The following is a 17502-nucleotide window of genomic DNA, read 5'->3' on the forward strand; positions in this document are numbered from 1 at the left end:
TGTGGAATTCTCAGCCTCCACCTGTGGAGGTGAGGTTATTGAATATATTCAAGGCTGCGACAGACAGATCCTTTACCTAATGGGAGTCAGGGGTTATGGAAAACAGGAAGAAAAGTGCATTTGAGGCCATGATCTTTTTGAATGGCAGAGCAGGCTTGAGGAACCACATGGCCTGCTCCTGCTCAGTTTTTTCATGTCTTTGTGTTCAATTTCCTTTTGAAAGTTATTACTGAATCTGCTTCTACCATCCTTTCAGACAGCGCATTCCAAGTCACAAGAACAAGGTTTTACACAGCATAAAAGTCTCCCCTTCAATTGTCTCTTGTCCTTTTGACAATTAATGTGATACTAAGCACTCTCACAAAGCCAGATGGTTCCAGCTTCAATCCTGAGTCTGTACTGAACCATCTGAGCTAAACTAAGGCAGGACTGGAACATAATCGTTGACCACAACACTACTAGCCTTGGAGGAAAGAAAACCTGGCCATCCTGCCTGCTCCTGATCGTGGTCCAATGATTCCTACTTGGATGTGCACAAGCGTGGGAATGATGGGATCAAACTTCATGTGTTGCTCCTATCCTATGGACAAAAATCCGATGAACAAACACTGTTAAGCGGGACAAACTGCTGTTAAGCTGAAGTGCTGGTGCTACTTATCATTTACAAAAACTTGTCACAGCAAGAGTGAACACATTTACAGTGGGTAATGGGAGGAAGTGGTACACATGTTGAAAGACTAGGAAACTCTGTGACATCGAGACAATTTCAATCCCAGTTTTACTGAGTATTTGCATGCAGAGAGCAGACAAGGTTACTATCAAGGTTACTATCAAGGTTACTATCAAGTGAACACAGAGAGACTCATGGAGTAGAGAAGCAGGATATTGTCAGGAAGAGTTATCTACAGAGGCATAGAGGTGCCCCAGGAGAAAGGGTACCAAGGAGTCTCTTCTCTGGACTGTGTTTCTTTGCCTCCCAGTGACCAATTTGCAGCATGCCGGCGACATAGGACTAGCCTGCTAACACACACTGTGATCGACCAAAGGTTAGGATTGGCATGAGAAGATTGCAGGGAACATGGAAACAATCTCACAACACCAGGTTAAAGTCCCACAGGTTTATTTGGTAGCACGAGCTTTCGGAGTGTTGCCCCTTCATCAGGTGACTCTCACAAGGAGAACAATCTTAAAGTTAAAGCTGTGCTATTTAGGAATGAAATCAGGAAAGAGTTATTTCAAATAATTGGTGGAAATCTATAATTTTTATCCCCACCCACCTCTTTGCGAAAATCCTGAACGTTGAAGAGGCAACACTCCAAAGGCTCGTGCTACTAAATAAACCTATGGGACTTTAACCTGGTGTTGAGAGACTATTTACTGTGCCTACCCCAGTCCAACGCTGGCAACTCCACATCATTAGAACATTGAAACAGGAGGCCATTCAACCCTTTGAGTCTGTCTGCCCTTCAGTAAGATCATTGTTGAATTGTACCTCAAACTCCACTTTTCCAACTTTGCCCTTTCATTGATACCTTCACCTAGCTGAAGTATATAAATCTCAGCCTTAAACTTTCAATCAACGTTCAGGCCTTTCGCGAAGAGGTGGGTGGGGATAAAAATTATAGACTTCCACCACTTGTTTGAAATAACTCTTTCCTGATTTCATTCCTAAATAGCCCAGCTTTAACTTTAAGATTGTTCTCCTCATTCTGAATTCCCTGACCAGAGGAAAAAATTTCTTTTAACTGTGTCTTAGGTGGGAGCACATTTACCTTTGAGTCAAAAGGTTTCTGGTTCAAATCTCACTCCAGCAACTTGACCATTAACAAGGTAGACTGATACTCCAGCACAGTACTGAGGGAATGCTGTATTGTTGGGGTTGTCATCTTTAGGCATAGTTGGAATGTCACTGGGCTAGTAAAGACCCAAGGTAACTAATGTTCTGGGAACACGGGTTCAAATGTCACCATGGCAGCTAATAGAACTTGAATTCAATTAATAAATATCTGGAACTGGAAACAAATTCCAGTCATGGTGACATTGAAACTATGATTGGTTATTGTAAATAGCCATCAGATTCACTAATATCCTTTAGAAAGGAAATCTGCCATCCTTACCTGACCTGGCCTCCAGATCCACAGTAATATGAAATAGCCTAAGAAGCCAATTGGCTCAAGGACAAATAGGGATGGGTAACAAATGGTGGCTTTGAAAGAATAAACAAATAAATCTACCCTATCATTTTAAACACTTCAATCACATCCAAGCAAACAACATACACCATACTTACATAAAGGAATATGTTATAATCCACATAAGAACTCCAGGAACTCTGGTCTTGAACTCTTGGATCCTGCACTCGCACAGTGATGAATTCCTACCAAACACAACGTTTCATCTTAAACTCATCAGAAACTGAATGACTTTGCAAAGCTACTTCCCCCTCTGATACATCACCCATTCCTGCCCCAGCCTTAGCTCATCTGCTGTGAAGCCATCTTCCAAGTCTTTACTAGTTCCAAACTCCCTTATTCCAATGCACCTCTGGCTGGTTTGATGCCCTCTTTAGTCTTGAACTCATCCAAAACTCTGCTGCCTGAATCCTAACTCAAACTATCTCAGTCTCCCATTATCCCTGTGCTCACTGACCATTGCTGGCTCAGAGTCGGGCAAAATTCTCATTGTTGTTTTCAAACAGCCCCTTGGCCTTTAACACCGTATTTCTTTAATTTCCTCCAACTCCCAGCCCCACAGCTCTGATTTCTCAGTCCTCCATCACTCCTGTCTTTTTCTGTATTCTTGATTTCCATCACCCAACTACAGGTGGCCGGTCGTTTCTTCAGCTGTTTGGGCCAAAGCTCTGTAATTCAATCACTAATCCACTAAAACTGCATGCAATTATGGAAGGATGCAGACTCTAAGTGCATACAGTTTTAGTTTAGGCAGGCATCATGGCCAGCGCAGGCTTAGAAAGCTGAAGGGATCCTTCCTGTGCTGTACTGTTGCTCATTCAATATTCTATACCCCACTAATATTTAAATATGCTAATCTTGTTGCAGCCCTCTCTGGATGCACACCAGATAACATCCGTGAGGGGGTTCTTTCTTACTGGTGCTAAATGGCACCAGAGCAGTTAATACTTAGATTTTTCCCACTCTCCCAATGCACAAATATTTTATTGTCCCTTTCTGGGTCAAACAAGATTGGGAATTTGAACCATAGAATATCACAAACACAAACATAGCAAATGCTGTATACATTCTATCAGCTTGCCAGATAAATGCACTCTCACCACAGGTAAGAAATGATCACTTGCACGGGTGCACAAGTCTTGCTATAATGGCATGGTGGTCCACTGGTTAGCATTGCTGTGTCACAGCGCCAGAAACCTGGGTTCGATTCCTGGCTTGGCTCACTGTGTGTGAAGTTTGGATGTTCTCCTCATGTCTGCATGGTTTTTTCTGGGTGCTCCAATTTCCTCCCACAGTCTTAAGGATGTGCTCATTAGGTACATGGACCCAAACAGGTACCAGAGTGTGGTGACTAAGGGAATTTCACAGCAACTTCATTGCAGTGTTAATGTAAGCCTTACTTGTGACACTAATAAATCAACTTTACAGCCATGAGAATTCCAGAAGGGAAGGGGAGAGGAAATTCCTTCTTGAGAGGAAATTTTCAAATTGTTTATTATTCTTGCCATTTTTTTCTAATTTCATCCTCATTGTAATCAGCTTTGTTTACATTGACTAAAAATAAGTCTCGTTAACCAAAGAACTTGCATTTTCAGCACTTACAATACTGAATTATTTTTCAATCTAAATCTGAAAGTGCAATTAAAGATTGCACAACAGAGGTTTACCAATGCAAGTTATTAGGAGTCTGCCTTACTGCTGAGGGGGAGATCACAGACACAATGGTTATAATGGGCAGAAAATGTGATTACTATGTCATGGTTTCCTGGTTGGCACGACTAATAAATGACAGGGGACAACTTCAAACTTGGTCATAAAGAGACAACACTGAAACTGCATCTAACTCTTGGGCTGAGCTGCATATCATTTGCAATGGATTCTGGAAATTGAAATGAACCAAGTCCCTGGTGGCAGTTAAATCAGTTCTATGCAAAGTGAAACAACAATTAGGATATTTGTTGAAACTAATTATATTGAAACAAAAACGTGAGAAAATTACAATTAAAAGCAGAAATTTTCAAATGCAACTAAAATTTTGATACAAAAGAAAGTAAAGTTTTGTTTGAAGATAACAGATAGAATCAGTACCTCCAGGCCAGTCTGATGAGACCAAAACTGACAGCACGGCGGCACAGTGGTTAGCACTGCTGCCTCACAGCCCCAGGGATCCAGGTTCGATTCTCAGCTCGGGTCACTGTCTGTGTGGAGTTTGCATATTCTCCCCATGTCTGTGTGGGTTTCCTCCCACATTATGAAAGCTGTGCTGGTTAGGTGCTTTGATCTGAACAGGCACCAGAATGTGTCACTAGGGGAATTTCACAGTAACCTAGTTGCAGTGTTAATGTAAGCCTTACTTGTGACTAATAATAAATAAGCTTTAACTTTACTTCCAGGACTAAAGCAACATTGCTATCAGTCTCATTTACATGAAAAATGATTACTGGAGAGAACTTAAATCACTAATTAGGAAGCATTCCGATTTCACATGCGGGTTGTGCAAACTTTAAATGTTGGACTTCTGAAATGAGGGTTTTGACAGGGTTTGCAATGGGTGTGGGGCGGGGTGAGGGGGTGGAGATCAGAAGAAAAGATAAGAGTGGATATTGAATGCATCCCTGCAGAAACACATGGGTTTCCTTTACACTGAATATGTTACCAAAAAGGAAGTTTTATTGTGCGTCCTTATACAGGCTCTGGGTTATGATTTGGCCACTTTCATGGTATGATTTTCCTTAATGTGACTGGTTTCAATTTTTATTCTGGCAAAGCCACCATTTATTATTCCCTCGCTAGTTACACTGAGAAAGTGATGGAACTTGTTTGATCACTTCAGAGTGACAGTTAGGTAGCAACTGCAGTTAAAGGTTTCCTTCCCTAAAGGAAACTAGTGCACCAGTTGAGTTTTGCGTTCAAATTTTATTTCCAGTTTTTCTTCTCCCAGCTCTCACTATGGGAATTGAGCTCATATTCCCTCGTCTGTGGATTACTAGTCAAGTTACATTACCTAACCCTGTGCTTGAACTGTGTGAGCCTACATGTTGCATACTAGATACAAAACCAACACCCCAAATTTGGATTTCAATAACTAAGTACACAAGTACCACGATCGGATTACGAAACCAGGTGACTTGATCAATAAGAAGCAATGTGAGTGAAAAACATGTGATTTTAAATTGTTTGGTCAGCTATCTCACAGTCTGAGGGTGAATAATGCCAAACATGAATTTAATAAACACATTTGCCTTGTGTCAAGAATAAGAACTACTTTTAAAGAAGTAAAAGGTACAGGGTCCTTCTCAGGAGGGTACGAAAGCTAAAATACATTATACATGTAGTTAGTGGATCAGAGCCAGTAAAGTAGTTCAAGCATTACAATTATTCTCAGTGTTACTATGCTAGCTATAGGACATACAAAACAGTGGGCATCCTGACTACAAAGTGTACAGCCACAGCAAAGTGTACCTGTGACACTGAGTGGAAACAAAATCAGGGTCAGCTGTTACTGTATTGAATTACATAAAATTTGGCCCAACCATTGTGTGCTGGTATTTATGCTGCACACACACCTCTTCACATTCTACTTCATTTAATACTTTCTGTGTAACTTTTTATTCCATTCTCCCTCCTGTACTTGCCCTTAAATGCACATATGCTATTCACCTCAACTGCTCCAAGCAGCAGCAAGCCCCACATTATAGTCACACTCTGGGTTCCTCCTGAATACCTTATTGGATATATTAGTTACCATCCTATATTCGTGATCTCTAATTTTAGACTCCCTAACAGCTGGAAACTTTATTTAATGTTTAATTTATCAAATCCTTTCATGATCCTAAAGCCACAAGTCGGTCACCCTTAAACCTTCTCTTTTCTAAAGAAAAGAATCATAGAACCCCTTGAGTACAGAAGGAGGCCACTTGGTCCATCGAGTCTGCACCAACTCACCAAAAGAGCACCTTACCCAAGCCCACCCCTCCAGCCTATCCCTATAACCTTGCGCATTTACCGATGCTAATCCACCTAACTTTTGGACACAAAGGAACAATTTAGCATGGCCAATCCATGTAACCTGCATATCTTTGGACTGTGGGAGGAAATTGAAACACCCAGAGGAAAGCCACGCAGACACAAGCAGAATGTGCAAAATCCTTACAGTCACCCAAAGCTGAAATCAAACTGGGGCCATGGTGCTGAGAGGCAGCCATGCTAACCACTGTGTCATGGTGCCCCATCTTATTAATGCTCATCACCGTAAATAGCTTTCTGGCACTCACTATCTGGACTTACTGATGAGGTACCTGCCACTCAGCTGTGATAGTGGAGGATAGATACCAGCATTAAAGTGGAGAAAATATCAGGCACGATTCCTACCTCTTCCTCCTGGTCTTTCATCATTTTGTTTTCAGTTTAAGAATTGGAGCACCATCTGTCAGGGCACAGACCCACAAATTAAACAGAGACAATTTTTACACTGACACTATTATTCTTGACAATTTTAGAAAAATGCATCATGCTTACCAAAACAATTGAAATAAGTTCAATTGAAATAAATTGCTTACTGAAACCATTGTTGTAAGTCTCCAATGTCCATCACAAACAGGAGTTTCATTACAAAGAATGCAGAGGTCACTAATGTGTAATATTTTGGTTGACTAGTGTATGTGGTTGGTCAGCCCAGAGAGTAATTGAGCACCTTTAACTTCCTTGGGCCAAGGACAGAGGATGTTGTGGATTCAGATGGGATTTCTGATCCCTAAGTTTTGAGTTGTGCAGGAAAAGGTACCTGCGCATCGAGTGTTGAGGACCAGATTGAGAAGCGTTGTGATAAACATCCCCACTCTCCTCAATACATTTGTGGTGAATGCCCTGCTGACACTTCTTTAGAATGAAGAATGTTCAGATTGGATAAGGCACCGATGAGCTGCCACATCTGTAGAACCACATCTACGTTGTAACCAAAGCCAGAAGAGGAGAAAAATATAAGAAATTTGAAAGTCTTCTTCAGTTCATAGAAAAGAAGGAGTCCATCCAGCTCCTTAAGCTTGCTCCACCAATTCAATTAGATTGTGGCTGATCTGCTTCTCAACTGCATTTACACACAATTGCTCTATATCCCTTCTCTTCCAAAAATCTATCAGTCTTGAAAGTGCCTATCAAAGCACCCCCAACCTTTTGGAGAGAGGTCCAGATTTCTAATAACTTTTAAGCAGTAAAAAAGCTCCTGGTTTTGCTACTGAAAGGCTATTAGGTCATTTTAATTCCAATTTTAAGATTATGCCCCCTTACTGTTAATTTCCCCACCCGAGGAAACAGTTTGTTTGCATCTATCAAATCTATTTAACATTGTAAGCACTTCAATCAGATCACTCCTTAACCTTATAAACTCAAGGGAATACAAGACAGGGTTAATGACCAGGCCTCCACAGCCTTCTGAGGCAATGAGTCCCATAGATTCACCATGTTCTGGCTGAATAAATTCTTCCTCATCTCAGTTGTAAAAGGTCGCTCCTTTTTTCTGAGGCTGAGCCCTCAGTTATGTCTTGTCTATAATGGAAACTTTCCCACATCCAATCTAGCCAGTGCTTTCAGTATTCATCACCTGTCTTTAAAATTTAACCCTCTCAACCAGGTGTTCCCAAAATGTGAGTGCCGAAGTGGGGTTGCAGGATGAGCAATTGGGGTCACAAGCTCCATTGCAGCAATGGTGGCTGTGGAACAGAAATTCACATTTGAAAGGTCTGGGATCAGCTCATGGTTCCTGGATTCACTAACATCGTTTAGGGAAGGAAACCTGCCATCCTTACCTGATCTGACCTACATGTGACTCCACAGCCACAGCAATGTGGTTGATTCTCAACTGCCCTCAGGCAGCTAGGGACGGTCACTAAAGTGTAGAAGGCTGAGGGGTGATCTTATAGAGGTCTATACAATAATGAAGAGCATAGATCAGTTAGATAGTCAACATCTTTTCCTAAAGGTAGGGGAGTCTAAAACTAGAGGGCATAGGTTTAAGGCAAGAGGGGAGAGATACAAAAGGGTCCAGAGGGGCAATTTTTTCAGAGGGTGGTGAGTGTCTGGAACAAGCTGCCAGAGGTAGTAGTAGAGACGGGTACAATTTTGTCTTTTAAAAAGCATTTAGACGGTTACATGGGTAAGATAGGTATAGAGGGATATGGGCCAAATGCGGGCAATTGCGACTAGCTTACGGGTTTTAAAAAAAAGAGCGGCATGAACAAGTTGAGCTGAAGGTCCTGTTTCCATGCTGTAAACCTTGATTATGAATCTAAATGCAGGCCAGCAAGCAACGCCCGTGTGCCAAGAATTAATTTTAAAAAAGCTGTGACGCCCCTTAAAACGTTTGCTTCTTTTGGCTATGGGCATGGTCTAATCCAGGAGCTCAGAGGCCCAATTGCTGACACTGATAGAGCCTGCAAAATGGTGGATGTCTTAATTGTCGTTTGTGCCTCTGGGGTTGCACCAAATTTGGAGCATTAAAATTGAGTTGCAGCAGAAAAATGATTGAGATGCACTGATTGCTCAGAACCTACAGATGCCTGCAGATACACGTACAAATACAGAAAAGTAACTACGAGGATGCTTTTCATTCTTTGCATTCTTCGAAACTAATAATAAACTTACTTTATGCAACACCAACCAGTAACCGCGAGTTAGGTGGGTAAGCAGCCTTATGTCTCACCTGCAGGTTTCCAATCAAATGTTTTGAGAGTTTTCAGATTTGCAGTTGGTATTCCAGTCACTAGGTTGCTACCTAGAATCATAGCAGCCGAGCTCTCACCTCACTTCATCCGAGTCATGCTGACAGGCAGCAGCAAGTACAAGCCCTGCATAAAAACAGCACAAAGTTCAGCTTTGCTTACTGCTAACATGTTATCTTACAGCCTGCAATCTGGATATAGGAGTGGAGGCCATGCACAACAGACAGATAAAGCATAAGCCTGCTACCCACACACTGCAGTTGTTAAAGACTCACCATTCTCAAGAAATGATCCCTGGCCCATTAGATTAGGCTAGGGCATCTGTAAACATGCTATAACTGCTCTCAGTGCTACTGAGTTAAGGTAAAATGGTGGAGTATGGATGGGCAGGGAAGACATCATAGATTGTTGCTTCAACAAAAGTTGTTTTTTTGTGTGAGGGGTGGTGTTGTGACACTGTGAAAGTATAAAACGGAATACAGCCAATTTGAATTTACCAGGCTCTCTGTCTGGCAATGCCTCAATTTTAAAATTCACATCTTTGTTTGCAAATTCCATCATGGCCTCCCTTCTCTCTATCTCTGCACCCTCCTCCAGCCCCAAATCCCACCAGGATCATTGCATTCCAGCCCCCTGTGCACCTTGATTTACTTCAACTTTCCAGTGATGATCATGCCTTTGGTTATCTGGGCTCCAAGTTCTGGAATTTTCACCCCAAACATCTGTCTCTCTCTTCATTTACAATGATCATTTAAACCTACCTTTTTCACCAAACATTTTCATAACCATAAGATACAAGAGCATAATTGGGCCATTTGGCCCATCGGGTCTGTGCTGCCATCATGGCTGATAATTTTCTCAACTCCATTCTCCTACCTTTTCCCAATAACCTTTAATCCCCTCACCAATCAAGAACCTATCTTTCTCTGCATTAAAATATACTCAATGATGTGCCCTCCATAGCCTTCTATGGCAATAAATTCCATAGATTCATCACTCTCTGGCTGAATAATTTCCTCCTTATCTCAGTTCTAAAAGATCATCCTGTTTTTCTAAGGATGTGTCATCAGGTGTGTCTTGCCTATGAATGGAAATGTATCTCCTGTGCACAGTCTATCCAGGGCTTTTAGTATTCATCACCTGTCCCAATATCTTATGTGGCTCAGAATCAAATTATGATTGATAATGTTCCTGTGAAGCATCCTGGGATGTTTTACTACATGAAAGACACTACATAAATACAAGTTGTTCATTTTGCTTGTGGCCTATCTTATATCTCCTCTGATTTTTAATTTGAAACTAAAAATCCAGGATAATGTGAACAAGAGTTGATTCAGCATCACCCATTTTACACAAAGTCAAGACCTATCCCTGGGTGAGAACAAAATCTGAGTCAGTTGGGGAGTCTTCCATGGCCTGTCAATATTCATTGTCCAGATTTATGTAGAAAGACCACTAGATCAAGGTGCCAGAGGATGGATGGTCCCAAGAAAATTAAACCCAACAACAGCCAGCGACATCAGGAGAATCTGGGAAAACATGGCAGATCGGTAAAAAAGGCAAATACAAGTCCATGCCTGTAAATCTTCTGGTGGAGCTGCTGGGAGTAACCAATGCAGGTGGAGTACTGGGCAGTGGCTAACTTTGATATAATTGGCAGAGAACCAAACAGAACTGCCTCGATTCACCACACAATATGGATAAGAGAATCTAAATATAATACGGGCATGAAGCTACAAGTACAAAAGTCAAGTGGTGGGCACTAAACAGTGATGCAAAGACACACTCATAAACAACTCAATGATGTGGCCTTCACAGCCTTCTGTGGCAATAAATTCCATAGATTCACCATGCTCTGGCTGAATAAATTCCTCCTTATCTCAGTTCTAAAAGATCATCCTGCTTTTCAGGAGGATGTGTCATCAGCTATGTCTTGTTTATGAATGGAAATGTCTCTCCTGTGCACACTCTATCCAGGGCTTTTAGTATTCATCACCTGTCCCAATATCTCCTTATGTGGTTCAGAATCAAATTCTGTTTGATAATGTTCCCATTAAGCATCCTGGGATGTTTTACTACATTAAAGACACTATATAAATGCAAGTTGTTTATTTTGCTTGTGGCCTATTTTATATCTCTTCCGATTTTTAATTTTAAATTAAAAATCTATGTTTAAATAATACTTTTCAGGACATGACAAAGCACTTTTATAGCCAATTCATTATTTTCAAGGTGTGGTTGATTACTGCTGCGATTCAGGAAACACAATTGCCAATTTGGACAGCAAAGTCTCACAAATTGCACTGTGATAGTGACCAGATATCCTTTTTATCCAATGAAGTTGGTTGACTGATAAACATTTACCAGGGAGAACGCTCCTACTCTTCTTCAGAACAGTGCCTTGGGATCTTTTATTCCATCTGAAAGAGCAGAGGGGGCCTCAATTTGTTTTCTCATCCATAAGATGGCAACTCAGACAGTGTGGCACTTCCTCAGTATTGCACTGAGGGCTCCAAATCAGATTTTGTGCTGATTTCATGACCATTTGACCCAGAGGTGGGAGCATTAACCAACTGAGCCACAGCTAATAGCAACAATAGAAAAATCAGACACAGTGCTAAGGAGAGACACAGCTACAAAGTTCTTCAGTAAGGGTGGGAGAACAGTTTGAAAATATCCAGACTGGAGGGAGAGGGGAAACCAATATTCTGCTGCTATTTAATCTTTCACTTTTTGTATGAGACTGTAATTGCAAATGCAACAGTTATTTATTAAACTGGAAAACCCCTACAGAAGTGCCACGATCTGCAGTGCAGGACATCAGCAAGATAGAAACAAATGGCAGGGAACATATCAGAAATCAGATGGAACCATAAAATTATAGAAGGTTACAGCACAGAAGGCCATTCGATGCTTCATGTTTGTGCTGGCTCTCTGCAAGTCCCACTCTGCTGCCTTTTCCCTTAGTTCTACAAATGGTTTCTCTTCAAATAATTATCCAAATCTCTTTTGAAGCCCCAACTGAATCTGTCTCCACCACACTCAGGCAGTGCATTTCAGATGCTAACTATTCACTGTTAAAGAAGTTATTCCTGTGAATGGGGTGATGTGCGAAAGGGAATAGTCATATTTCCTCAGGCTCTGCACTGCTTGATTTTTAATCATCTTTTATAGTCGCTTTAAGTCCTCTGCTATGTCCTTGGAACATTTTGGGGAAATATTGATGACAGAATGTCAAGGAGTGTCAGGAAAATCCTGGACAAAAAGGAACAATTGGAGGCACATGGGATGGAGCTGGGCCCTCAATGTGGTGACCTGGCTGGGGAGCAAGATCGATGCACCTGGTGTTGCAGGAGATGACTGCAAACATTATCAGGGTTATAGATAGCAAACTCAATGTTTTGACACAGGACATTAATGCTCTCTTGGATGAACTGCAGAGCAAGAGGCTCAGTGAAGTGGAAGACAGAATCCTTGATGTCAAAAGTGCCGCTTCTTTGGTCAAGGCTCGGTTGCAATCAGACAGACATGTAAAACACGTCAGATTTTTTTGAAAGCTGGCTGCTTTTTAACCTTGACACGAAGGCAGAGTAAATCAAACCTGAAGGGGGCACACTGTATCCTATCCTTGAGGCTTAGATATAATAAGTAGTCTTATAACACCAGGTTAAAGCCCAACATGTTTATTTGGCACTAGCTTTTGGAGCTTTTCCCCTTCATCAAATGAATGAGGTGTTTGATTCACCAACAAGGCATACATTGACACAAACTCGATTACAAGATAATGATAGGAATGCAAGTCTTAATAGATAATCAAATTTTTACAGGCGCAGACAACGAGAGTGGAGAGAAGGTTAAGCAGGTGTGAATTGTCTCCAGCCAGGACAGTAGGTGAAATTTTGCAAGCCCAGGCAAGTTGTGGGGATTACAGATAATGACATGAATCCAAGATCCCAGTTGAGGCCGTCCTCATGTGTGCGAAACTTGGCTATCAGTTTCTGCTCAGTGATTCTGCGCTGTCGTGTGTCGTGAAGGCCACCTTGGAGAACGCTTACCCGAAGACTGCTAAAGTGTTCCCCAACAGGAAATGTTCCTCTTCAGATGAGGAGGATCGCAACAGACACCTACAGACGCTGACAGATGCTCTCATAAGAACAGGATCTGGCGCTCAACTCATTGATCGACAGTTCTGAAGCACCACAGTGAAAAACCGCACAAATCTCCTCAGAACACAATGGATAGAGTTCCCTTCATCATCCAATACTTCCCCGGAGAGGAGAAGTTACATCATCTTCTCTGGAGCCTTCAATATGTCATCGATGAAGATGAACATCTCACTAAGGCCATCCACACAGCTCCACTATTGCCTTCAAAACAACCACACAGCCTCAGACTATTGTACGCAGCAAACTACCTAGTCTTCAGGAGAACAGTGACCATGACACCACACAACCCTGCCACAGCAATCTCTGCAAGGTGTGCCAGGTCGACACGTGAGAACACCATCCACCAGGTACATGGTACATACTCTTATGACTTGGCCAACATTGTCTACCTGATACACTGCAGGAAAGAATGTCCTGAGGCACGATACATTGGTGAGACCGTGCAGATGCTACGACAACGGATGAATGGACATTGCTCGACAATCACCAGGCAAGACTGTTCTCTTCCTGTTAGGGAACACTTCAGCGGTCAGAGGCATTCAGCCTCTGATTTTCAGGTAAGCGTTCTCCAAGGCAGCCCTCATAGCACACAGCAACGCAGAATTGCTGAATGGAAACTGATTGCCAAGTTCTGCACACATGAGGATGGCCTCAACCAGGATGTTGGGTTCATGTCACACTATCCGTAACCCCCACAACTTGCCTGGGCTTGCAAAATCTTACTAACTGTCCTGGCTGGAGACAATACACATCTCTTTAACCTGTGCTTAACCCTCTCTCCACTCACATTGTCTGCGCCTGTAAAGACTTAATTACCCGTTAAGTCTCGCATTCCAATCATTATCCTGTAATTGAGTTTGTGTCTACATATGTCCTGTTTGTGAATCGAACACTTCACTCACCTGATGAGAAGGCAACACTCCAAAAGCTCGTGCCACCAAATAAATCTATTGGACTTTAACACAGTCTTGTGAGACTACTTATTGTGCCTACTCAATCCATCGCCGGCAACCCTACATCTTAAGGCTTAGGGACAACCAACATCCACAGTCTATTATCACATTTCCATAGCTTCAGGCACTGTCAGAGAGTTTGGGAGGCAGCCAGGTGTGGTGGGACTTAGCTCTATGATAGGGCGAAAGTCTTGTGTTTCCAGGACTTTTTGGCAACAGTGTAAAAAAAACACAAAGGCTTCGGTGTACGCAGAAAGCTTTTGAAGGATTTTGGAATGCAATATGACCTGCACCATTCTGCTATCCTGACGATCACCTTCAAAGGGTCAATTAGACCGTTCGTCAATCCGGCTTATGCTTTGGCTTTTTTTAGAATCTGTGAAAGGCAATGATATAGAATCTTGAATAACTCCTTATTAATTAATTCCTTGTGTTGATCTTATACTGTACTTTGTCACATTGATGGGGAGAATCCTGTGACTGAGCCATGGGGCAAATTTCACCGATTATCCTGCTTAGCATCATATTGTGCAGCTTGTTGTTAATCCTTGAATATATACACCAGAACTACATATCTTAACTGATTCTGTTATGCGGGTTAACACAATAATTGGGGAAATCCCATGAACTCCTGCGATCCTGAGGTGAATTTCGCCCACCAACCAAGTCATATTTTACAGTTCTTTGCCAATCGTTATTACTCATTGAATGTATCCCCTATAATTCCACCTCTTAATCGATCCTGCATCGTGAGTTATCACATTGCTTTTGGGCAATTCTATGAGTGAGCATGGTAACGAATTTCCACGTTATCCTGATGTACCCAGCAGCATTTATTTATCCTTAATGGAGCTGTGTGATTTTTATCTGTTTTCTCATCTTATAATCCTGGTACATATAATGGTGGACTTTGTCACCAGATATCCTTAGGTTTAAAATGGGTAATGCCATTGCAAGGAGGTGGGCAAGTGGTTCAATATGGAAATAGCGGGCAGGCCCAATAAGGCCTCACAGCAGGTGAAGAAAACATGCCTAGAGTTTAAGGGCTCATGTATTTTTGTATTTTAGTTGTTTTGGAGTTATGAAATCCCTGTTTACTCCTGTTATGGCAGACAGAGAAACTATGGCCAGATTTCTCTGGCCATTCACACCCTGCTGCTGCTGCCAGCGAGAATGGAGAATTTGGTGTTTAGCCAAATCTCCATTCACTGCAGCAGGATTGGCGAATCCGTCCCTGTACCTATATATCCTGGAAAAAGATACATATCATATCGTTGGCATGTCCACTATGACTGGGGGTTGGGGAAGTTTCCCTTGGTGCACACTAAGGTGTGGTGCAAAAATCCATGGCAGTTTATCTGCCCATTTTACTTGTGCTAATATCATGTACTTTTTATTGGTTTCACTGCTGAGCTGTATACTGATATCCCCCCCCATCCTTTGATATATCCTTTTGATACTAGTGTGGTGAGAGGTTCTGCATACAATGAATAAGCCAAATCTTCCTACTTGTATTTGTTTGAAAATGATCCTACTTTACTGTACCAAAATTTTGAGAGGTAGCATGAGGCATTTTCTGTACAAAATTAAAAAATCCTCAATAAAAGATATAATTTAGAAAAGTTATTACTCATATCGTCATTGCTTCTTTTGCCCATTATTGTAAATCAGTGTCCTCTGATTTTCAATCCTTCCAGAGACAGTAACAGTTTATCTCTGTCTAATCTGCCCAATCCCCTCAATTTTGAACACCTCTATTGAATCTCTTCAGATAAGAGAAGTGGCCATACAGCCCTTTAAACCTGTTCCAACATTCAATACTATCATGCTAATCTGATCTTGGACTTAACTACACATTACTGCATGTTTCCCATCAATCATGACACAGTAATTAGTGACACCAAGCTTCAGAGCTTTCTAAGACAGGAGTTCGTTAGAGGAAGTGTAGTCTAAGGGAGACTCTTAGGGTAAGAGTAGGTAGAATTCCATACTTGTAATTATACAGACAATTATAGCAGATCAGCTCTTTAAACAGTGAATGTAACATTATTTTTAGAAATCAAAAAGAAACTGACATTACACTGATAGCATTAGGAGACTGGTCTAGATAATTGATGCAGCAAGATTACCAAAGCAGCCTGGATTAATATTGTATGGTTAATTCCACAATCACCTACTCACAGTGAGCATGCCCTTTTCAAGCAGTTGCAGATGAGAAACAGAGCATGACTCTAACGTTAATTCACCAAGCAGCTAAGCCATGTCAGAGATAACCTAACAATGTTATTACATCAGTTCTCGGACCTATGCTTCCAACAGGAACAATACACTTACAAGAGCAGTGAGTCATGAGTACAACTTCATCACAGTAACACTGACATCCCAACCTGCACCTTCTGTGAGCATGGTGCTCCGCTGTGAACCTAGAGGATGGGGTCTTTTATAATTCTGTTTCTTCAGTTGATGGGCTCAGTAACTTCTCCCAGTTAGGTCACTGGACATTGACATTCGCTATATAAAGACATTTTTGAAAAATGACACTATTAGCTTACCATTTTTTTTGTTTAAGCTGCAAAAACAAGTAGTCATTAGCATCACATCCATACACTTCAGCCTGCTTTGTAAACCATCAGCATCACCTGATAGTTTCAGGTGCAGAAATACTGACGTAACTGAAAAGTCAACTCTTTTCTCATGGGATTCAAGTCACAGGGAGATTATTTTCACAAACCTCTGAACTGTGTAAATTACATACAGTCACATATTAAAGGGACAAACTCCAACTAATAATCAGTTGTTGCTACCCAGTGGCCCAGCAAGTGTGTCCAGTGAAAATAGTGCAGGAAAATCCTAGGTTTGATGCTAAGTGAATCCTGAGCTCACTGATCCCAGGTGTAGCAACTGCGGAAGTTGGGACTCACCTGTGATGCATCCCACATCAGCATAGTCAAAAGACTACTGTCATGATCTCACAGGAGTATTAACTGCTTAGGAGAGGAAACTAAAAGTGACCAGAACCCAATGACGAGTAAAAAGTGAAACCTTTTGTGAGAGGATTCTTTTAAAATCACTGAGACGTTGAGGTTCAAATAAACCTTTCAACTCAGAGACTTCAATTCAAATCAATTTTTCTCTGTTAAGTGGCTTATAAATGGATGGTCGATCTCAACCTAGTGACCAACCAGCATTGATCCACACTGCAAAATTGGCATTTAATTTGGTACTAATAAGAACATAAGAAATAGGAGCAGAAGTCAGCCATTCAGTGGCAGTGAGATCCTTGGTAATCCTCCTGCTCAAAGTGATATCTATTTTTGGTTGACAAATGAGTTTACAACAGATCTTAGAATCACAGAAGTTTTACAGTGCAGAGAGAGGCTACTTGGTCCATCAAATTTGCATTGGCTCTCTCAAAGAACATTCTACCTATTCCCACACCTCTGCATTATCCTCAGAACTTTGTACATTCTTTATT

The 17502-nt window shown here is 41.5% G+C and overlaps 1 protein-coding gene across 2 annotated transcripts in view; it reads right to left on the bottom strand.

Moving 5' to 3' along the window:
• LOC145359231 (sorting nexin-11-like) overlaps positions 1-17502 on the bottom strand; it is a 137497-nt gene that overhangs the window by 115427 nt on the left and 4568 nt on the right. The window contains exons 2-5 of one of the 2 annotated variants that reach the window (XM_080213726.1): positions 16421-16538; positions 8890-9034; positions 6564-6618; positions 2291-2377 (exon numbers count right to left, since the gene is read on the bottom strand). In XM_080213726.1, the coding sequence (XP_080069852.1) occupies positions 2291-2377; positions 6564-6587 (111 nt within the window). In that variant the 5' untranslated portion in view covers positions 6588-6618; positions 8890-9034; positions 16421-16538. Of the gene's footprint in view, positions 1-2290; positions 2378-6563; positions 6619-8889; positions 9035-16361; positions 16539-17502 lie in introns of both variants that reach the window. The other variant, XM_080213725.1, reaches the window with a different exon arrangement.

This window comes from Carcharhinus amblyrhynchos, chromosome 27 (assembly GCF_965287045.1).
Source record: "Carcharhinus amblyrhynchos chromosome 27, sCarAmb.v2.hapA, whole genome shotgun sequence".
Lineage (NCBI taxonomy): Eukaryota > Metazoa > Chordata > Chondrichthyes > Carcharhiniformes > Carcharhinidae > Carcharhinus > Carcharhinus amblyrhynchos.